The 23260-nt window shown below is 43.6% G+C and overlaps 1 protein-coding gene across 1 annotated transcript in view; it reads right to left on the bottom strand.

The window, feature by feature from the left end:
- PMPCA (peptidase, mitochondrial processing subunit alpha) overlaps nucleotides 1-23260 on the bottom strand; it is a 970881-nt gene that overhangs the window by 775464 nt on the left and 172157 nt on the right. Inside the window, exon 5 of the mRNA XM_044057867.1 lies at nucleotides 1891-1985. Within this exon, the coding sequence (XP_043913802.1) occupies nucleotides 1891-1985 (95 nt within the window). The remainder of the gene's footprint in view (nucleotides 1-1890; nucleotides 1986-23260) is intronic.

Here is a 23260-nt window from a genome sequence, read left to right as displayed (position 1 = left end):
GACTCACTGTGTGTTTTAGTTGCTAATAGATAGGTCTATAGTGTTATGGACAAAAAGTTTTACTACACAATTATTTTCACAATACATCTACTGAGTTTTTTCCTTTTTTGTCAATGACAGTATTATTTTATGGCTGTCTGTGCTTGGTACCCAAAATCTTTTGGAAATGGGAAAAGTTGTATGTCAATGAATGTGAAAATTTTATACTAATTAATTGTTCCTGCCTGGGGGAAAATGTCTATGATTTCTGACAGCTTTATCCCTGATTTCTGTGTCTACAAGCGGGGAGACACAGTTATGTTTAGATGTCTACAGTGGATAAAGTGAGGCCAGTAGTGCCCTTGATAAGTGTACATCTTTATGGTCCCATTCCTAAATATGTATCAATTAGTCTCAGTGGGAAAATACATCCATACATAGAAACATATTCAAGGAAGACCCCAGGGCCTGCTGTCACGGTCTGAAAAGCAGAAAGCAAGCAGTAAGTACTCAAGAAAAGCAGTAAGATCGGAAGATGGTTTCAACAAAAAAAAAGGGGGGGGGGCTTCAGAAAGAGATGAAAGCCTGGAAGGGTTGGATGAAAGTGGAGGGGGGCAAGAAAATGTAAAAGTAAATATGCACAACAAAAAGATACATTTAAGTAACTATATGTTTGAGCATCTCATTTAAAAGTCTGCTGTCTGCAAAGATGTGACAGTTACCACAGCAGATTTACTTTGTTCAGTGCTCCCACTGTTCCAGTGCATGAAGAGTGGGAAAAACGTTGGTGTAATGTAGAGAAAAATGTCACTGTGCAGTTAACAACCTCTGCAACAGATGACTTGGTGGTGTTACAACCTTGCTGAATACTTCCACTAGTCCAGACTGCGCAGAAGGAGCAGATCTTCCTGGTGTGATGGGGAGGGGGGAGGATACCCTGCAGTTACTGATTCATCAGTATCAGAAGCTTGTTCGGTGCTCCCATTATTCCTAACTGCATATGGAGAAAGGACATTCCCATTGTGACTGAGGTGAAAAGGGTAACTTGCAGTTAGCAGCTATCACTGTAGGTCACCCAGTGTTAGAAGTTTTATTCACTGCTCCCACTATTCCAAACTTCAGAGGAACAGAACACTGTATTTGTGATGCAGGCAAAAAAAGGACATCTTGCAGTTGCTCACCTTCACTCTGGGTAAATTAGTGACACAATTTGTTGAAAGGCACCCTGGATGCTGACAGTGCAACACACAGAGATGCTTTAAAAATAGCCAACTACAGAATGTAAGCTAGATTTTTTTTCCTGAATATGCTCTCTCACCTACATATTTTTTTTTAATTCCACATTATTTGAGGCAGTACAGAAATAAATTTATGTTGAAATTAAATATAAAGTACAGGAGAAAGGGGTACTTGATTTCTGCTAATACATGTGCTTGTCATTTAGAATATTTTTAATTTCCTTGTTCAGGTATAATGTCACTAATGGCATATACAAAGCACAGATGTAAATTCTATAAAACACAAAATCTTAAGAATTAGCAACATCCTATTCTGCACATAAAGACTACTATAACTTAGATAGCAGTGCCATAATGAATCACTTAAAGCAAGAGTGTACTATTAATGACACAAATGCTCTAAGCAACTACCCTACCTTTTGTAAGCTCCCTGTTTAGCTTTTCTCAAACTAGACAATAAAATATTCTTTGAGATGAAAGAAATATTATGCTATTTAGTCATATTGCCTAGGTAATGTTCACCTATCCAATGCAGTTAGCAGGCTCACAAGATTAAATCCTTGTCAGAAACTGAAAAGCATCGAAGCTATCCATGAGAAAACTATAATCAGAATGTAGAAGTGTGCAATAATGCAATATCAAGAACATTCATAAATGGAAAATACACATTTACCTGTTAGCCTTGGCTGTAGCACCACATCCGACAATAAACTGACAACTGTATCCAAGCCTTTTGTTTCAGCAGACACAGCATACATGGTTGTATCTCTGTAAAACAAAGGAATGAAGTACAGCAAACTGTTTTATTGTAAACACTTGTCTTCGTTCTCATCTACACTACTGGGAACAGTGGCCTATTCAACAGCAAACTCCATTTTGGTTAGACCATACTCTGTAATTCCAGTTAATGAGATCAGTCATATATATCAGATTATTCTTTTTATACATTTTATTACAAAAGAGGTGAAATGCAACCACAAACTACCAATAAATTAAAACACAGAAAACAGTAAATGAAGAGGCTTGACAAGCTAGAAGGTAATACATATACAAAAGCTAGATGACAGTAGTATCTCTGACAGGATACTAATCTGTACAAGCTGCCAGTCTTACATGACACCACACGTGCAAGAGGACAAACTAGTCCGGTGACGGTGACAGCAAAGATGGTGAAGACATCAACACAGCAATAGAACAAAACTTCATGCAGGCAATGCAGAACCAAGCAGGACATTAACAGTAAAGTCTCCTTCTACAAGATGATGGAAAAGTCACCAAACAGTTGATTTGAGGATGGGTGTAGGAAGGGGAATGCTTTACATGCAGCAGATATAAAACATGTAGGTATGACAGATGCATGAAAGCACAGAGTCCAAAGTAGGCAACAGATGAGGAGTTCACAGTGTCAACCTTAAATAGGGTTGCTATGATTAAGGACATAGTGCAGAAAGCAGAAGCCAATGGCAGGGCAAAGCAATGGAAGCAGACCCGTGAAAAATAAAAATAAAATCTAGACTATAAAGGCAGAAACCTACTGTACAAACATGCACATGGAAGCCAGGAAGGACAGGGATCTGTAAAACTGGAGTACAGCAGAAGAGAAGCGCATAACTAATCATCTGCACAACACAGACAGGGAGCAAATGTAACATGACAGATGTCAGGTAGACGAAAGGAAGGAAATGACAAGGTCCATAATTAACAGTACAACATACAAAATAAAGTCAGAAAGAGTTGCACAAGAATGGGACACCAAAACCTCTCATAAAATGATGTGCATTATAATGCAAAGACATACTAAAGTGACTTACCTGTGTTCTGGTTAAGAAAGGAAAGAACAGTCATGTAAAATATTACCATAACCATAGATGTCCTTCTCTTCTATATGCTGCAGTATTCATCACATAAGGGAGTATGCCTCTGATGGAATCGTACTTCCGGCCAGTATCCAAAACCTTCATGCTACTGCGAGGTACGTACTATGCCGCAACACATTACATATACGTAGGCCATACAGAGACGTTGGGTATAAAGTGGATGTCAGCACGCACCTACCTCAGAACTGTATTCCACCCAGCACCAGCCTGAGATTCTGGTTGGGAAACATATCAACAGGAAACTGGGCAAGCATCAGGGGGAAAGCAGGGTGGGTAACACAATACTGCAGCATATAGAAGAGAAGGACATCTATGGTTATGGCAAGATATTACACAATTATTCTATGTCCTTTTAGTCATATGCTGAAGTATTCATCACATCAGGGAGAATGCCAAAGCTCAAGCTTGGGACAGGTTGGGAGGAGGAATAGCCAATGCTTTCTAAATAAAACCATGTAGGGTTACTCTTCAAACCCAACCATTGTAATTTCATGTGTAGTCCTGCAAAGGGTATCATGGAGATAGTGGATGCCAAGTACTCTAACAGCCAAAGAAAATCCCTGGCTGTCAAGGACTGGAGGGGAAGAATGGTCTGAAAGAAGGAAGTCAGGAACAAAACCTTCTCCCTTGAAAGAGAAGCTAACATTTTGTTCATTTGTATCCTGCATCCCAGGAAAAAGTGATCCTGTGAAGGGATGAGGGAAGACTTCTGGAAATTTATAGTGAATCCTACACTCTGTAAAAGGGCAATAGTGAAGAGGAGGTTTTCTCAAAGAAGCATTGAGGACTGGGCCTGAATCAGAAGATCTTCTAAGTAAGGGAATATTTGAATTCCCTGTGTTTTGCAGAAAGCTATAACAGGAGCCAAGCACTTTGCGAAGACCCTTGGACCCATAGAGAAACCAAAGGGCAAAGCACAAAATTGAAAATGCCAGGGAGCCACAGAAAAATGCAAAAACTTCCTGAATCTTGGGTGGATGGGAATGTGAAGGTAGGCATCTTTTCTATCCAGAGACACCATGAATCCCTGTGGGAGAATTAGAGGAAGAGGGAAGGTAGAGTCAAAATACAGAAAGAAGGGACTTTGAGAAAGGTGTTTAAATGGGAAAGGTCCAGGATGGGGCTCCAGGGGCCATCTTGTCTGGGGACCAGTACCATCCTGGAGTAAAACCCCTTCCCTTGTTGGGAAGCTGGAACTTCGACAGTTCCCCAAAAAATCAGGTCCATAATGACCTAAGGAAAGAAACTCAACTGGTCTTTGGGGGGGGGGGGGGGTGGAATTCCTCTGAATGAGGGGAATTTTTCCCAAACCATAAAATATCTTGTCTTGATAATGGACAGTATCCCAAGTGTCCTGAGTAATCAGATTCCAAGCAGCAAGGGACTGACTGGGCGACTGGACAAAGGGCTGGATGGCCCTGGGGCCTGATGGTCATAGACTACCTTGTCTTGGGTTGGGACTGAAAGGACTGCTTAGAGACAGGGTAGAAGAAGCAGACAGAAAAAGCAGGTTTTCTAAGTATCTTCTTATTCTTAGATGAAGAAGACAGAGAAGGTTTCCTCATGAAATCAGTTTTTACTGGGTAATTTCTTTGGAACCGTGGGACTGGGGAAACACGAAGATGTTTAAGATCTTGTAACTCCTTTCCTTTCTCCTGAAGAGATTTAAAGAACTCAGCAGCTGAGCTCCCAAACAAGGCTTTGTTATCATAGGTTCATAGGTAGGTACTACACTATCGGCCCTAGGGCCTATACAAGCCAAGCCAAAAAGGTACCCTGACCTTCGCCACCCAAGAAAATTTTTTTCCTGTGCCCCTGTCGAACAGAGCCACAGAGGTGATCCCCGGGGTGAATTTCCTATTTCCCATCCAATCATCAAGATTTTTCTTGAAGAGTGCTAATGAGGAGGTTTGTTTGATATAGATAGGTAGCTTGTTCCAGAGTACAGGAAGTCTCTGGGACAGGAATATATCCCTCCAGCATGTTCTGTTTATTGTGGTGACAAGGTTTAGGTCCCTAGAGCGTGTAGCTCGGAGGGATTGGGATTTCTTTAAGTGGAGCATGTCCAACAGCTCTGGGTTTGACATAGCTTTATATGTTAGGTAGAGATCGCCTCTGAGTAGACAATATGCGACGGAGTAAAGCTGGAGTTTTTTGAGACGGGCTGCATAGGGCATCTGTTTGAGGCCGGTAATCCTCTTTGTGAGGTATTTCTGTGGCCTTTCCAGTTGTTGTAGATGTCTTGTGAGGTGCATACCAAAAGGGCCGTTGTACTCTATAATGGGTCTAATGACTGACGAGTAGAGGGGAATAATGACCTCTTTTTTCCTGGATGAGAAACATTTTGTGATTAGGTGTGCCACGTAGAAGGATTTCTTGACTACTGTGACAATGTGATTATCAAAGGAGAGACGAGTGTCCACCTGTGTCCCAAGGTTTATCACACTTTTGGTGTTAAGTAGACTACCAACTATGTGGTAGCTCATGGGTACAGAGTTTTTACCAAAGGGGATGACAATGCACTTTTTGGCACTGAGCTTGAAGCCATGGCTTTGACACCAAGCATCAGTCTCACTGAGGCCCTTTTGTAGGATGTCCACATCATTAGGAGTTTCAGTTATGGCTCCTAGTTTGCAGTCATCTGCAAACTTCGTTAGCCAAAGACCTTCTGTGTTTGGTATCTACTTTTCTGAAGTAAAGGCTAACAGGAGAGGACCCACAACTGAACCCTGTGGTACTCCACTTGTCACTGGTCTGAAGTCAGATTTGGAGTCTGCTACTTTCACAGTGTGTGTTCTGTCAGTGAGCCAGTTGGCAACCCATCTTGTGACATAGGGATTTATGCAGAGTTTAGTGAGTTTATCTATAATTCCTGAGTGGGGGATGGTGTCAAAAGCCTTGGCGAGATCTAGATAGGCTGTGTGAACCACCTTACCCTCATCTACGGCTTTGGTGACTGCTTCAAAGAAGTCTATCAGGTTTAGGAGACATGATCTGCCTTTTACAAACCCGAACTGGGTGGGGTCTAGAGTTTGGAGATTACCAATGTCTTTGTTTATAAGTTCCATGATGATACATTCCATGGCCTTGCAGACCAAGCTCATTAGGGGAGGTAGTTCCCAGGGTCCATGGTGGCTCCCCCTTTGTGGAGTATGATAACTGTCATTGTGCGCCATTCAGTGGGCACAAAGCCTGAGGTGAGGCTATGATTGAACATGGTGCTTAGGTGGGGTGCCAGTTCATTCTGTAGTTCATGTAGAACACAGCCTGGGATGTTGTCAGGTCCCATGGATGCTGTGTTCTTGGCTTTGGAGAGTGTGTTTTTTACCTGTGCAGCCATAATTACAGGAACTTTGCATTCTTCCAGTATAGAGATGGGTCCTTTAGGGGTGAAGGGGGGAGTTAAGTTAGCACTGAACCTATCTGCCAGGATGTTGGCAATATCAGTTGGTTCTGTATATTTAGTGCCATTGTGCTGTAACTCAGAGCAGATCTGAGTGTTGCCACAGATCTAGCATAAATGTAGATGCTCGAGTGTATTCACTGTTGCAGTCCAGGTTACCCACCCACCATCCCCCTTTTCTTTGCTGGGCTTTATCTACACTTCTCTATCCTATACATCCTTTTTGATGTATTTGCTTGTAGATGAAGGACATGTTATTTCTGTGCATGTATTTTTATTGGCATATTCTTTCAGTATACCAATTTAGGGGCACCTTACATCTGGGGCAAGAAAAACTGAAGAAAATGGCGTCGGCTGCTACTTTTATGCCCCTGGCGCACTGACGTCAGGGAAGAGGCGACAGCAACCGACGCCGGACCTAGACTTTGGAATCTGGCCGACTGCGGGTAGCCTGCCAGCAGGATAATCCAAGAGTTATGACTGCAACAGTGAAACACGATGAACATCTACACTTGGATGGAGTGCGTCATCATTTGTGCAGTAGAATTAAGGAAAGTTGTTAATTTTGATTTTGCTGGAAAATTTGGAATGTTTGCCAAAGACTGCATCCAACAGTAGGGCCAGAGAGTACTTTGCCATGTGGGTCTGATAGTTTATTGCATGAAGGCCAAGGTAGCTGAAGTATAGACCTTCTTCCCCAACCTCTCCATGACCTTACTTTCCTTATCACAGGATAACAAGGAAATGGATGGTAGAAGTTTTAAAGCTTATCCATAGAGACAGAAATGGTAGCTGGAGCAGCAGCAGGAGCCTTGAACTGAAATTTGGAGTCCTCAGGAACTTTATAGAACCTGACAGGATGCTTGGGGCAGGAGGTTCAGAGTTTGGACATTTGGAGGCAGCAGAGAAAACATCCAGCAAGGCAGGTAGGACTGGAGGGATAGCAAAAGTAGAAGGGGAGTCCATCTGCAAGAGTTTATAATACCTCTTGTGAATCTCCGAGAACGGAGAGCAGTCCCATTTTAAAAAAATACTTTCATCTTAACAACAGTCGCTCCAAAGGATATATCCTCACTAGGGGAATCTGTACCATTAGATTCCTCCTCAGGAGAGGCATACCCTAAGGGAGAGGCCAAGTGACTGGAGTAGGCTAAAGACTCCTCTCCTAAAGAATCCTCCTCCTCTGAGGAAGTGTTCATAGATATCCTTTTAAAGGATGTGGTAGCAGATACGGGCTGGAGAGGAAAAGAAGAAGGGGTGGTGGTGAAGGGCCATAAAGGCACTGATGAAACTCTGAGAAAATGCTTCCCAGTCAGAGGCCTGCTAAAGGGGTAGCAGGAAACACATGCTTAGTCTTTGCTTTTTTCTTTTTAGGGGCTGCCATGCGATGTAATGTGGACGGACTGGGGTCCCTATTAAATTATCAAACGTTTCAAAGTTTGAATGTCATATGGTCGATACCATATGATCGAACTTTGAAAAGTTTGAAGGTGAAAGGCAATGGCTCCATATGCGCAGAATGGGAAAATTTTCTTTTTCTGCACTGAAATGCGTTCTTGGAGTTGGTATATTTAAGCAGGGGGGTGCTTGCTTAAGGCAAGTGTGTTTTTTTTTTTTTTTGCATTTTTATTATATATTCGAAGATTCAAGTTTCACTCATATATTGTCGAACATATGAGGTTCGAAATTTTGAAGCTTCGAATATATAACATAGACCTAACGGACCGGATGTCGGCCTACATTCGATGATATCTGAATGAACATCTTCCTGCACCATGATCTGTGCGACTCCAAGATGGCCCCCAGATATAATGAGCCTGAGTTCCCCCTTATCGTCTTGATGGGACGCCTGCCCATGCCTCGCAGACGTGCCAGCAGACACCCTTGGGGCCTCCATTGTGGTACCCACCAAAGATACAGCCACTAACTCCAGCATGGTCTCCAGGCCTAACCAGCCTCTGAAGCAACGAGTGGAAGACAGGGCGCTGCTGAAGGTTCACGCCACAATATTTTGGCCTTCTTCGATGCAGGCTCAACTGAATGGTCAGACGTCACATCCATTTCATGTGTTAAACTTTTCAGTCACTGGTTTTCTAAATACAACTTAATGGAAGGTAGCCAACTCTTGAGGGTCTTAGGGACGACGGATTTACAAAATAGGGCATTCGGAGTGTTTGTGCTCTGGGCCTCGGCAAAAAAGAGACAAAGCTCGCAGGCGACTTTATGTGGAATCTGCCTTCCACACTGACACTTGCCCTTCCTAGCCGACATGAACCCAACAACAAGGAGCAGCAAAAAAGTTTAATAAGAAAAAACCCCAATGGGGACTTATCTGAAACTCAAACACAACAAATCTGGTGAGCAAACATCTGGAGCAGGCGATACGACAGGTAGCAGAAAAATTCTGAGGTAGGTGTGTGCTGACATCCACTTTATACTCAATGTCTCTTTATGGCCGACATCTGCATAATGTATTGCAGTGTAGCACGTACTGCATAGTAGCATGAAGGCTTTTGGATACTGGCCAGAAGTACGAGTGAGACGGTGGCAGACTCCCTTATGTGATGAATACTGCAGCATATGAATAGAAGGACAACACAGAATATGCTGTTCCCACTAACAATGCAAGCAGCACAATAAGTGTAAGGGGAAATCTGATATGATGCAATGTTTGATATCATTCAATGTCAAGCAGCACTGGTCATCTGTTCATCAACCATGAATGACAACCTCCTGTTTGGGTGCACAGACAGAAGCTGCAAAATCATTTTAATAATCTTTAGCAATGCTGTGAGCACAGTGCATGAAGACTGCTGTATTATGATAAAAATGGATCACATTTAGACTTCATGTTCATATACTTGTACTTCTGGCCAGTAGCCTTCATGCTCCTATGAGGTATGTGCTACGCTGCAACACATTATGCGTACATCGGCCACAAAGAGACGTACACCTGATCTGCAGCATAGGTCATAATAAGCCACTGCAGATCTATGTAACATCAAGATTTGCCTTTCTACACAGTGTAAAAAGCCCTGGCAATTTCATCAGAATGGAAGGAGACTAAGATAGCTAGGCAACTCTAATGGACAGCAGTGCTAACATCAATGCTGTAAATACCATAAATGTAGATGTTAGAGTGTATTCACTGTTGCAATCATTACATCTGGGTAATCTGCTGGCAGGTTGCCCTCAGTCGGCCTGAATAACAAAGTCTTGGGTCCTACGTCGGTTGCTGTCTCCTCTTCCATGACATCAGGGGTATAAAACATGCAGCCGACGCCATTTTATTCAGTTTTTCTTGCCCCAGATGTCAGGTGTTCCCCAAGTGGGGAGCAAAAATATATATACAAGTAAACAGTAAATATATAAATACACTTTTAGAAACATAAACTTTACCTTCAACTAAAAGCAAATACACCACAAAGGCTTTTGAGTATAGTGAAGGAAAGGAAAGGTATAGAATGGGGGATGGCAGGTGGCTAACCCAGACTGCAACAGTGAATACACTCGAACATCTACATTTATGGTAAGTGTACACAACTGTACTATGTTCTTCGTGTTTCACTGTTGCAGTCATTACATTTGGGTAGAATCCCAAAGCTACGGATGGGAGGATGGAACTAAACAGCATTAGGAGCGGCTATAAGGCCCTGCAGGACTGCAGTGGCAAAGCCTGCCTGGATTTGGAGAAGAGAGGTAAATGATCATGCTTTGTGAAGGTATGAACAGAGCTCCAAGTAGCAGCTTCTAGAATGTCTTTGGTTGGAACCCGTCTGAGAAAAACTGCTGAAGTAGAGGCAGTCCTGGTGGAATGTGATCTGATCCCCTTGGGCACTGGTTTACCATGGTGCAAACAGCAGAAACGAATGCAGTGGCTTATCCATTTAGAAATTGTCTGCTTTGATATAGCCTTCCCCTCTGACCCTGCAGCAAATGCTACCAGTAGTTGCTCAGACTTTCTTAGAGATTTGGTCCTATTTAGGTAAAATCTTAGTTGACTGTGTACATCCAATGAATGCAAAATCTGCTCCTCCTTGTTCTGCGGATTTGGGTATAATGTTGGCAGGTGAATGGTCTGGTTAAGAGACACACTGGATATCACCTTAGGCATAAAAGGAGGATTGGTCCTGAGGGACACCCTGTCTGGGTAAAATATAATAAAACGCTCCATTGCCATGAGAGCCTGTAGTTCTGAAACCCTTCTTGATGAAGTGACTGCCAAAAGAAAAGCCGTTTTCCAAGATAAAAATTTTATATCCGCAGCAGTTGCTGGTTCAAAAGGAGGCAGGGTGAGTTTTTCCAGCACAAAATTGAGGTCCCCATGCAGGAGTTGGTGCTCTTCTGGGAGGCCATAAATTTTTGGCCCCTCTAAGATACTGTTAAAGCAGAGGATGAGAAAAGAGGGGAGGGCTCTGTGGTGTAATGAGCCGAGATGGCAGATGCATGGATTTTTACTGAAGAGAAAGATAGGCCCTTGTCAAGCATCTCAGTCAAATATTGTAAAATCTGAGGAATATTGGGCTTTGCTGTGTCTATTCCTTGTGCTTGGTTCCAAGCACAGAATCTCTTCCATTTATCAGTATAAGACTTTCTAGTACTAGGCCTTCTGGCTTCCAAAATTACATCCATCACAGAATTACTAAGAGGTGTTATTTGAATAATTAGTTGATTAGCCATGCTGCAAGATTCAGAGTTTGGAGCAGAGTGTGAAGAATTTGATAGTTCTGCTGAGACAGTAGATGAGGTATTTGAGGCAAGTACCATGGAGGAAGGTGAGACATATTCCTTAGAAGCAGGTACCAGTGCTGGCGGGGCCAGTCCGGAGCAATTAGGACCATTTTTGGTTGTTCCTGTCTGACTTTCAGCAAGACCTTGGAGAGTAGAGGCAGAGGGGGAAAGACATAGACTGATAGGTTTTTCCAGCTGAAGGATAGAGCATCCACTTTCCATGCTTTTTTGTGATGAGTTCTTGTGCAGAATTTGTCCAACTGATAATTTTGGGGAGAGGCAAACAGATCCATGTCTGGGCTCCCCCATTTCTGTGTTAACATGCTGAAGATTTGTGGGTCCAGTTACCATTCGTGCGAGTCCATAATATTTTTGTTTAGGTCGTCTGCCAGAGTATTTTGCTTTCCTGGCAGGAATTGAACTTGAAGATGTATTTGGTAAGTCAAGGCTGTGTTCCACAAAGCCATGGTTAGTCTGCAAAGGGGGTAGGAATGTGTACCCCCCTGCTTGTTTATGTACCACATAACTGTGGTGTTGTCCGTCTATCAGTAGTTGTCCTGGATGAAGTAAGTCCTTGAAGGCTGTCAGAGCATTCTGAACAGCTAGCATCTATTTCTGGTTGATATGCAGATGCATTTGGTTTGGGCTCCATTTGCCTTGAATGCATCCCCCTGCCAGGTGGGCCCCCCCAAGCATAAATCTGATGCATCTGCAGTTAGGGTTTGGGTGACAGGGGGTAGAATGAATGACAGTCCCTTGTTTTGGTGACATGTCTCTGCCCACCAAAGGAACTCTTGCTGTAGGCAGGGAATGAGAGGAATCATTGTTTCAGGCTGTGACAGTGTTGACTCCATAAACATTTTGGGTACCACTGAAGTTTCCTCATATGCAGTCTTGCATATGGAATTAGTAGAATGCAGAATACCATGAACCCCAAAGCCTGCAGAATGTGTCTTGCAGATAACTAGGTTTTTGTTGCCAGTTGTATGAAGTATGCTGTCAGTTGCCTTTGTTTGTGTGGTGCGAGGTACACCATCTGGGCAGTTGTATTCAAGCTTGCACCCAGGAATGTAATTATTTGTGAGGGTACCAGTTTTGATTTCTTTTCGTTTATGGTGTACCCTAAGCATGCTAGAAGCCTTTTTACAAATGCCAGATGTTGAAGAAGAGTGTCCTTGTCCTCTGCTTGAATGAGACAATCGTCCAGATAAGGATAAATTTGAATGCTTCTTTGTCTGCAGAATGCAATTACTGGCGCCAGGCATTTGTAAAGACCCTGGGCGCAGTAGATAAGCCAAAGGGCAGTGCAGAGAATTGGTAATGCAAAAAACCTGCTTTGAAGTGGAGGTATCTTCTGCATGATTCCCTTATTGGGATATGCAGGTATGCCTCTTTTAAGTCTAGAGTTACTAACCAAGCATTCCTGCCTAGCATAGGCAGTAGCTGTTGGAAAGTCAGCATTTTGAATTTTGGAATGTCCAGGAACGTGTTCAGAATTGATAAGTTCAGTATTGGACGCCATGATTTGTCTTTTCTAGGTTCCAGAAAAAGTCTTGAATAAAAACCTTGTCCTTTTTCCTTTTCTGGTACCGGTTGAATAGCCCCCATATCCATGAGGGACCTGACTTGTTTCTGGGCCTCTGCCCACTGGTTTTGTGGCAGATCCGGCCATCCGTTTGGAATTGGCAAAGTATGGAAATTAAATCTGCACCCCTGGGATACTATGTTTAATACCCACTTGTCATGGGTAATTAACTGTCAATTTTGAGCATGAAGTGCTAGTTCCCCCCCCAAGGGGGCTGTCAAAAGATAAGTGCTTGGTGATGGTAGAGGAAAGTCATTGAGACTGCTTACTGTAGGGTTGTGCTTTGTTTCCTCCAGATTTGCAGGTGAAGGCACCCCATTGCTTTGACATGCAAGAACCCTGTGATTGGTATCAGGAGCCTTTTGAGTGCCTGAATTTGCCCTGAGTGGCTCTGTTGGACACAGGAAAGGACCAATTTTTAGTAGGCCAGTGCTTACTGAACCTGGGTGTCTGCCCTTGCAAGAAATCTTTTACAGTCTGCATAGATTTAGCTATGTCTTCCATTTTCTTTAAAACCTCTTCTGCCTTATTGCCAAACAGAGTATCATGCTGCAAAGGGGCATCCAACAATTTAGCTTTAACATGATCAGGCAGATTTTGCTCCTTGAGCCAGGCATGCCTTCTAATCACAGATCCAGTAACGGCGGCCCTACAAGAGGCCTCCAAAGAATCAAAACCCATTGCAAAGTATGCTTTCCAGCCTGTTCTGCTAAATGCAATAATTCCTGTAACTCTATTTTCCACACAATCAGAAATCAACATCATTTTCTGTTTAAGTAAGCTCATAACATGCTGTTAATATTTAAGGATATGAAACTGGCAGTTTAAAGCCCTGATTGCCAAGGTTGCAGACATATAAACCTTCTTACCCCATCTATCTAGTGCCCTGGAATCTTTATCAGAAGGGGTAGGATTTTTGGCTGTAGAGGCCTTTACACCTTTGGGACCCTGAGAAATTGTTTCAGGGTCAGCAGCAGGATTTTTGAAAAGAAATTTGTGGGAGTCAGGAACCCAGTAATATCTGTCTGGCTTACTAGGAGCCGGAGGCAGGGAATCAGGAGCCATGCTTGATTTCAAGAACACATCATCAACAATGTCTAATACAGGAGGTATTGCCAAAGGCTTATGCTGAGGAAGAAGAAGGAAATCCCTAAGCCTCTTTTTTGATTCAGAGAAGTCTTGACTCTCCCAGTGAAAATGTTCCCTTAATAGTATGCGAGGTCTCTCCAAAAGAGTAATCTTCAGGAGGAGATGCAGATGGGATGGATTCACTACTAAAGGCTTTTAGATTCATGAGCAGAGGTCATGCTGTTATAGAGAGTTTAGACTTTGCTAGAAGAGCTCAAGCAAAGGATAGGACTGTGAATGAAGAAGGTAAGGATGTGGAAAATATAGTAACTGAAAATATACTGTGCACTATTGGCAATTCATTAGAATAAATGGGAAACTTAGAACACCAATGCATAATTAAAAAAAAGAATGTATAATTAACTGCTGCTATTCCTTAACAAAGAAGATAAGGAAAAATAAAGTACAAAAACAAGATACATGACAATGGTTAAATAATTGTATTACAAGTTTAAGTTCTGTAAAGTTAAAGAATAAGAAAAAAAGGCTAGAGAACATTAGTTACAGAAATAATATTAGCAGGTTTAGAAGAACCTGGACAGATGTGTGAGAATATTAGTATACAACATCTTCTGGAGCATTCTTTGGAAAAGAAAAGGTCAGTTAGACATAAGCAAGACACAATAGAACCTTACTAAGGGAAGGAAAACAAATAAGGTTTTGGAAACAAGAGCTTATTACGATCTCTTAATATGAGCAATGAAAAGGATAATTTTTACCCTACCTTGGTTATGTGAAATAAAGACAACTTGAAAAATTAGCATTTCAAGATGAAGATAATAGTCTTAATGTGTTTAAAAAGAAAAAAAAAAGTTTGAAGGATCTAAAAGGAAACTTTATTCAGCTATTAAAAAGAAACAAACACTTCTGCCTACTAAGCCATTTCCAAGAGTTGTGGGCTTCTTCAGATCAGTGTTAAGGGCAGAGTAAACAATGTTTCTTACCTAAATTTTTAAGTTGTGCAGTGTTAAGCTAAACTTACAATTTAGCAGTTTCAATACAAAGCAACTTCCCACTCCTTAGCTCAAAAGTATGTTGCCCTTGCAAGTTAGCTTGTGATGATGACGGTATCAGGGTCAGTCTTAGATAGGAGTGGGGGCCAACCATTACATAGCTATTCTATTTTAGAAAAGAAAAAGCATGACTAAATCACATTACAACTCCATCTAAAGAAATAAAATTGAAGAACTGGATGCAGCTTTCAGATATCTCTTTTCATCTAAGGTGCTCTATAGTCTATATTCAGATGACTTGAAAATGGGTAAATTGATAATGTGTTAAAGATAGGAAGCATCTGCAAAAGAACTGGTCTAAAATGACCGTCTGGTCACAGCAGAATAATATGTTGCTAAACACCTCAAAAACTAATAAGCATGCGAGATTTGGGAGACAGTTTGAAAGGTGAATATTTAATACAGTACACTGTGACTAAAAAAATAAGTTATGTACTCACCGTAACGTTCCATCTGAGTAGATCTACTTCATTTGTCTTCAACGTGTGGGATACCGGATCCGTATTGGATCCAAGCCGGCAATTTCACTAGCATCTGCTCCGAGCTCCAAGCTCCTCCCCTTAACCATAATACACCTCTACTACCTTCCAACCCCCAAATCATGTTTGCTGACCCTTATACTGATAACCCTACCTGAAAAGTACTTTATGACCTACAACTGCAGCCCGCAGGCTGTTCATATGACAAGGTCAGGGGGAAGGAGGGAGGGATGGTTGAAGACAAATGAAGTAGAACTACTCAGATGGAATGTTATGGTGAGTACATAAATTCTTTATCTGAAGCAGTTTACTTCATTGGGTCTTCAACCTGTGGGACAGGGTCCCCAGCTACTAAAACTCCTGGGTGGCCCTCATGAAAGGATATTCAGGAGCGCCGCGGAACCAAAGGATGCTCTCATCCTAGAAGTCAAATCCAATTTGTAGTGAGAAATAAAAGTATGAGATGCGGACCAAGTAGCTGCAGAACAAATATCATCCAATGAGACTCTAGACTAAAAGTCCGCAGAAGTAGCCATGGACCTAGTGGAATGAGCTTTCACCTGAGCCGGAGGAGACATACCTTTGTCCTTATAGACCTGAAGGATGCATGAGGAAATCCACCTAGCAATAGTGACCTTGGAGATAGGTCTACCCAAAAAAAGGTTTATAAAAGGACACAAACAGCTGATCGGATTTACGGAAGTTTTTAGTCCTGGGTAAATAAAATCATAACAGTCTATGAACATTCAACAAGTACAGTTTGTATTCCATTTTGTTAGCAAAGTTAGGAAATAAGACAGGTAAATTAATGGTTTGATTGACATTAACTTGCGATGCCACTTTCGGAAGAAAGGACGGATTGGTTTGAAGGGAAACCCTATCTTTATGGAAAATCATATATGGAACTTTGATGGACAAAGCTTGCAGTTCTGAAACCTTTTTAGCAGAAGTGATAGCCACCAGGAATGCTGTTTTCCAAGATAAGAACTTTTAGATCTGTGGTTGCAGCAGGTTCAAAAGGCAGAGCAACCAAAGCTTGAAGAACCAAAGTAAGATCCCATGGGTGAACAGGATCTTTGACCGGGGGGTGTAACAGAAATGTCCCTTTGATAAAGGCTTTACACAATCAGGAGGAGGCCAGTGAGGCAGAATTCTCACCCACATGAAAATGAGAAATGGCAGCCAAATGAACTTTGATAGTAGAAGAACTAGCTCCATGTTGAAAAATATTGGCTAGGAAATTAAGAATGGCAGAAATAGAAGCCGTTAAGGGGTCTAAACTCCTTTGAGAAGCCCAAAAGGAAAAACGTTTCCATTTGCTGCGGTAAACCTTTCTGGTTGAAGACTTATGAGCAGCCACCAGAATAGACATAACTGAAGAGGATAATTCAGGAATCCTAATGATCATGGGAAAGTACAGTTGTGTACTCTTACCATAAATATAGATGTAAGAGTGTATTCACTGTTGCAGTCATCAACTTGGGTTATCTGCCTGCAGGTAGCCCTCAGCTGGCCTGAATACCAGAGACTTAGTATTTCTGCATCGGTTGCTGTCGCTCCAGGACTGACATCAGGTGTATAAAAACAGGCAGCCGACTATTATATCAGTTTTTCTTGCTCCAAATAGGGAGCTAAGTTATGGTGGGGAAAACACCACCAGTAAAAAGTAAATACCGATACCAATACCCCTGAAAGGGGTGAGTGATAGACACAGAGAAAAGAGAGAGAGAGAGAGAGACAAGGGGGCTGGAGGGAGGGAAACCAGGACTGCAACAGTGAATACACTTGAACATCTACATTTATGGTAAGTGTACACAACTGTACTATGTTCTTCGTGTTTCACTGTTGCAGTCATCACACTTGGGTAGATTCCCAAAGCTGAAGAATGGTGGAGGCAGTCAAGAAGAGTTGGGGCTGGCTACTATGCCTTGCAGGACTGCTGTTGCAAAACCCGCCCTGGATTTGGAAAAGATAGACAGGTGGTAATGCTTGGTGAAGGTGTGTACAGAACTCCAGGTAGCAGCTTCCAGGATGTCCCTGGTAGGGACTCCCCTGAGGAATGCTGTAGAGGTAGAATTTGTCCTAGTGGAATGTGTTCTGACCCCCTGAGGGATTGGTTTCCCATGGTACTTATAGCAGAAATGGATGCAGTGTGCTATCCATTTGGAAATTGTTTGCTTTGAAATGGCCTTGCCCTCTGCCCCTGGTGCAAAAACTGACTAGTAACTGGTCATATTTCCTAAAGGGCTTAGCCCTATCAAGGTAGAATCTGAGCTGTCTGTGCATGTTCAAGGAGTGCAAGATCCTTTCCCCTTTATTTTGAGGATTAGGGAAGAAAGTTGGCAAATAGATAGATTGGTTGAGAGCCACACTGGACACCACTTTAGGCATAAAGGAAGGGTTAGTCCTGAGGGAAACCCTGTCAGCATGGAAAATAATGAAGGGTTCCACAGCCATAAGTGCCTGTAGCTCAGACACTCTTCTAGCTGAAGTGATGGCCAGAAACAAGGCTGCTTTCCAAGAGAGGAATTTTAATTCTGCTGACACTGCAGGCTCAAAGGGGGCTAGCGTGAGCTTTTCCAGTACAAAGTTAAGGTCCCAAGCAGGGGTGGGTGCTCTTCTTGGTGGCCTTGAGTTGTTTGCCCCTCTCAGGAACGGTTTGATAAGAGGATTAGAGAAGAGAGGTGGCTCAGTGTTGTAATGAGCCGAAATGGCACAGACATGGATCTTAATGGAGGAGAACAGGCCTCTGTGGAGAAGATCTGCTAAGTAATCCAGGATTAGAGGCAGGGAGGGCAAAGTTGTGTCCTCTCCTTTAGACTGAATCCAGGAGCAGTACCTTTTCCACTTATCAGCATAGGATTTCCTTGTACTGGGTCTTCTGGCTTCAAGAATGACATCCAGCACCTGCTTGCTTAGGCTGGTTACTGGGGGAGAATTCAAGGAATAAGCCAGGCTGCAAGATTTAGGGTTTGCAGTTGCGGATGCAAGATCTGTACACCCCCTGCTGAGAGAGCAGGGTTGGGTTCTGATATAGGTGCCAGGGTGGCACCGGTGACAGGGTTTGCAGGAGTGGTTACCAGTGCTGGCGTGGCCAGTCCAAGGCAATCAGAATTTTCCTTGGTCTGTCCTATCTTATCTTGAGCAATACTCGAGAGAAGGGGCAGAGGGGAAAAGACATAGATAGAGAGATTGACTCACTGGAAGGATAGGGCATCCACTTTTCAGGCCCTGCTGTGAAGTGTCCTGGTGCAGAATTTGCTGAGCTGGTGATTGGAGAGGGACGCAGAGATATCCACCTCTGGGGTCCCCCATTTCTGAATCAGAAAGTTGAAGGTGCTGGACTCTAGTTGCCACTCATGTGGGTCTAGGAGAATTCTGCTTAAGTCGTCTGCCAGTGAGTTTTGTTTGCCTGGCAGGAATTGAGCTTGCAGATGGATCTGCATGTCCAAGGCCAAGTTCCATAGGGCCATGGCTAGCCTGCAGAGTGGGTTCCCCCCTGCTTGTTGATGTACCACATAACTGTGGTGTTGTCTGTTTTTATTAGCAGGTGTTCTGGTGAGAGTAGGGATCTGAAAGCTGTCAGAGCATGCTGCACAGCTAGCATCTCTTTTTGGTTGCTGTGCAGATGAATTTGACTTGGGCTCCAGTGGCACTGAATGCACTTGCCATCCATGTTTGCCCCCCAGGTATAGCCTGATGCATCTGTCTTTAGGGTCTGGGCAGTGTGGGGTTGAGTAAAGGGCAGTCCCTTGTTGTGGTTGCATGCTGCTGCCCACCAAAAAAACTCTGTCCTTAGACAGGGTACTCTAGGAATGATGGTTTCCAGGTCTTGAGAACGTTGGCACCATAAACTTAAGTACCATTGAAGTTTCCTCATATGCAGTCTGGCATATGGAATTAGTAGGATGCATGAGGCCATAAACCCTAGGGCCTGCAGGATTTTCCTTGCGGATAGCTGGGTTCTGGTGGCCATTTGAGTAAAATAATGTCAGATACGCTTGTTTTTCTGGAGTGAGGAATGCCATCTGGGATGCTGTGCCCAAGCTTGCTCCCAAGAATACAATCTTTTGACTGGGGACTAGTTTTGATTTCTTTCTGTTGATGGTGTACCCCAGGGAAGTTAGAAAGTTTTTTTTTTTTACAAATGTCAGGTGCTGCAACAGCATTTCCTGACTGTCTGCCTGAATCAGGCAGCCGTCCAAGTATGGGTAAATTTGAATATTTCTCTGTCTGCAGCGAGCAATAGCTGGAGCCAGGCATTTTGTGAATACTCTGGGAGCAGTGGATAAGCCAAAGGGAAGTGCAGAGAACTGATAATGCATAGATCCTGCCCTGAAGCATAGATATTTCCTGCATGACTCCATTATAGGGATGTGCAGATAGGCTTCTTTTAAGTCTAGGGTGACTAACCAGGCATCTTTGGCTAGCGAAGGTAGAAGCTGCTGCAGGGTGAGCATTTTTAATATTCTTACCACCAGGAAGGTGTTGAGAATTGAAAGATCTAGGATTGGGCACAGAGTGCCCTCTTTTCTGGGTACCAGGAAAAGTCTGGAATAGAATCCTTGACCTATCTGTTCTGCAGGAACAAGTTGAATTGCCCTTATAGAGAGCAGGGATTGAACTTGGTTTTGTGCCTCTGCCCACTGGTTTGGAGGAAGGTCTGGGGACCTTTTTGGGGTTGGCAGTGAGGGGAAGTAAAAGTTGTACCCCTGGGATACAATGTTGAAGACCCATCGGTCTTTGGTGATAGAAATCCAGTTTTTTGCATGAAGGTTAAATTTTCCTCCTAGGGGCACAAGCAGTTGGGCAGAGGTGGGGAGTGGAGTTGAGAAGTCATTGGGAATTCATTTCATAAGGGGGTGGTTTAGTACTCCCTGCTTTAGAGGTGGAGACACTCCATTGCTTAGATCTCTGCATACCCTGAGACTGTAGTCTGCAGGGTCCATTTCCCCTGGGTCTAGTTTGAGATGGCCTTGAGGGGTCTGGAAAGGACCAATGTTTCAAGGGGCAATGCCTACTGAATCTAGGAGGGTGTACTTGCAAGTATTCTTTGACTGTCTGCATAGGTTTAGCTTTTTCTTCCATCTTTTTAAGACTCTCTTCTGCTTTTGTGCCAAACAGATTGTCCTTGTTCAAAGGAGCGTTTAATAACTCTGATTTGACATGGTCTGGCAAGGTCTGCTCCTTAAGCCAAGCATGCCTTCTCAGTACAGAATCAGTGACTGCTGCCTTTGCAAGATGCTTCAAGAGTATCAAAGCCACACTGAAATGTATGCTTGCTGACTTGACTTGCAGAATGCATAAGCTCTCGCAATTCTTTATTTTCTGCACAGTCTGTAAAGGTAGCTATTTTTTGCTTAATAAGTTCCATAGTATGTTGTTGGGTACTTCAGCATGTGAAACTGACAATTCAAAGCCCTAATGGCGAGAGTTGCAGAGGTATATACTTTCTTACCTCATCTGTCCAAAGCTCTGGAATCTGTGCCCACAGGGGTGGGATTCCTAGCTGTAGTTGCTTTGATACCTTTAGGCCCCTGGGAGATGACCTCTAGGTCAGCAGTAGGATTTTTGAAAAGGAATTTGTGAGAGTCGGGTACTCTGTCGTACCTGTCTGGTTTCCTAGGAGCAGGGGGTAAAGCATCAGGAGTTAAAATGGATTCCATAAAGACATCCTCCACAACATACAGGACTGGGGGTACTGCTAAGGGCCTATGTTGTGGCAAATCTAGAAATTCTCATAGTCTCTTTTTGGACTGAGGATAGTCTTGGCATTACCAGTGGAAATGCTCTCAAAGTATGTAAGGTTTCATCAAAAGAAAAATCATCTGGAGGAGAAGCAGAGGGAATTGATTCCTCTGCATCTGAATCCTCATAAGCAAATAAGGGCACATCTTCATAATCAGATACCTTAGAATCGCTGGACTCTTGGTTTGTTGAAGCTGCTGGGGACAGGTCTCTTTTTCTATTAGCAGAGGAAGGCTGACTTCCCCTAATCAGAAAAATAAGGTCTTCTGCCATTTTAAGCATTTGATGTTGTGGCAAGGGAGCAGGTGCATGAGCTTTGGTCTTCGGTTTTTAGCTGCAGTGCGTACTCTTGGCCTTAGAAACTCGGTAGTTTTAGACAGAACTGAAGACGTGAATGTCATTGTCAGTTTGTGTCGAACATCGGTAGCGCGAAGAACTTCCTCAGAAGCCAGTGCCGGCTCAGTGGCTCCAGACCCATCCAAGGTAGAGACATCCGCAGGTTCCGTAGTCTAAGAAGAGTCTCACAGCATACTCACAACGGGTCTCGGTAGAGGCCTGCAAATCCACTGAAGCGGGCATTAGGGGCTGCAAAAGCACCTCAATGAATACCGGCGAACTGGCGACTAGCTTTAGAAGACTTCGGGATACTTCAATTCGGAAACGAAAACTCAGGTAGCGGCCGACCGGCACTCGTGCGAACTGCTTCTGCTTCGGGCTCCTTGGCAAGAAAGACTGATGTAATGGCATCAGCTGCCTCTTTTTTATACCCCTGACGACCTGACGTCAGTCCTGGAGTGACAGCAACCGACACAGCAATACTAAGTCTCCGGTATTCGGGCTGACTGAGGGCTACCTGCAGGCAGATAACCTATGTGTGATGACTGCAACGGTGAAACACGAAGAACAACTGGAGCAGCCAATCTCGGAGCTTCAAACTGTCCAGGTTTGGATGAGGAAACACTGATGGGTGTGAAATCAGATCCTGAATGGGGATCCAAGATCCCGGGCGAAGCCAGAAGGTGAGAACAAAGGAAGGGAAACCGTACCTGGTGAGGCCAGAATGGGGCAATGAGGATCACTTTGTCCCGCAGTTGACGAGCTTTCTGTAGAAACCTCGGAATAAGAGGTACTGTAGGGTAAGCATACAGAAGACCAGGAGGCCAAGCATGGACTACAGCATCTCTGGGGGACTCCCCCGGCAGGGGGGTTCAGAGTGAAAAACGCACTGCACTTCGCATTGGAAGGAGATGTGAAGAGATCGCAGCAAGGCTGACCCCACTCCAGGAAGATCTGCTCCTCTACTGAAAGATTCAGAGACCACTCGTGAGGCATCAGAATAGTCTGACTTAACTTGTCCGCTAGAATGTTGGACCATCCCGGAATGTGTTGCTATGAGATAAGTGGAGATCGCCCATTCCCACACTCTCATGGCCTCGCAACAAAGGGGGTAAAGATCTGGTCCCTCCCTGTTTGTTGCTGTACCAGACCACTGACATGTTGTCTGACTGAATTGCAATGGTTCCCAGAGGAAGAAAGGCATAAAGGGCCTGCAATGTCAAAAGGACCGCCGTCATCTCTATAACGTTTATGTGCAAGCTGGTCTCTACAGGGGACCACAGGCCTTGGACTGTCCTGCCCGAACAATGCCCCCCCCACCTGAGTTGGGAGGCGTCCGTGGTCACTGTGGCTTGGACGGAGGCTGAAACAAAGGGTCGTCCCTCCAAGATCTCTGGAGAGCACATCCACCACAGAAGGGATAACCAACAGACTCGACTGAGTTGTATTGGATATGATCATGGAAGTTCCAATAGGGGCCATTGTACAGCTAATGTCCACTGTAAAATTCTCATATGTAACCGGGCACACAGAAGAAGCGTTATGGTCGCTGCCATTGAACCTAAGGCCCTCAACACTGATTCTGCAGATGGAAGATGAGAACGGTAGATCAGAGAGACATGCATCCTCAGGTTTTGTACTCTCTCAGAGGTCAGGAAGACTGCATTGTAAGGTGTCTATACGTGCCCCAATGTAGTCTATCACCTGGACAGAATTTAGAAGTGATTTGGATGCACTGATTGT

The sequence above is a fragment of the Protopterus annectens genome, chromosome 16.part0 (genome assembly GCF_019279795.1).
Source record: "Protopterus annectens isolate FY-2018-M chromosome 16.part0, PAN1.0, whole genome shotgun sequence".
NCBI lineage: Eukaryota > Metazoa > Chordata > Ceratodontiformes > Protopteridae > Protopterus > Protopterus annectens.
The sequence above is the reverse complement of the archived record's forward strand: the minus strand, read 5'-3'. Positions and strand labels throughout refer to the sequence as shown.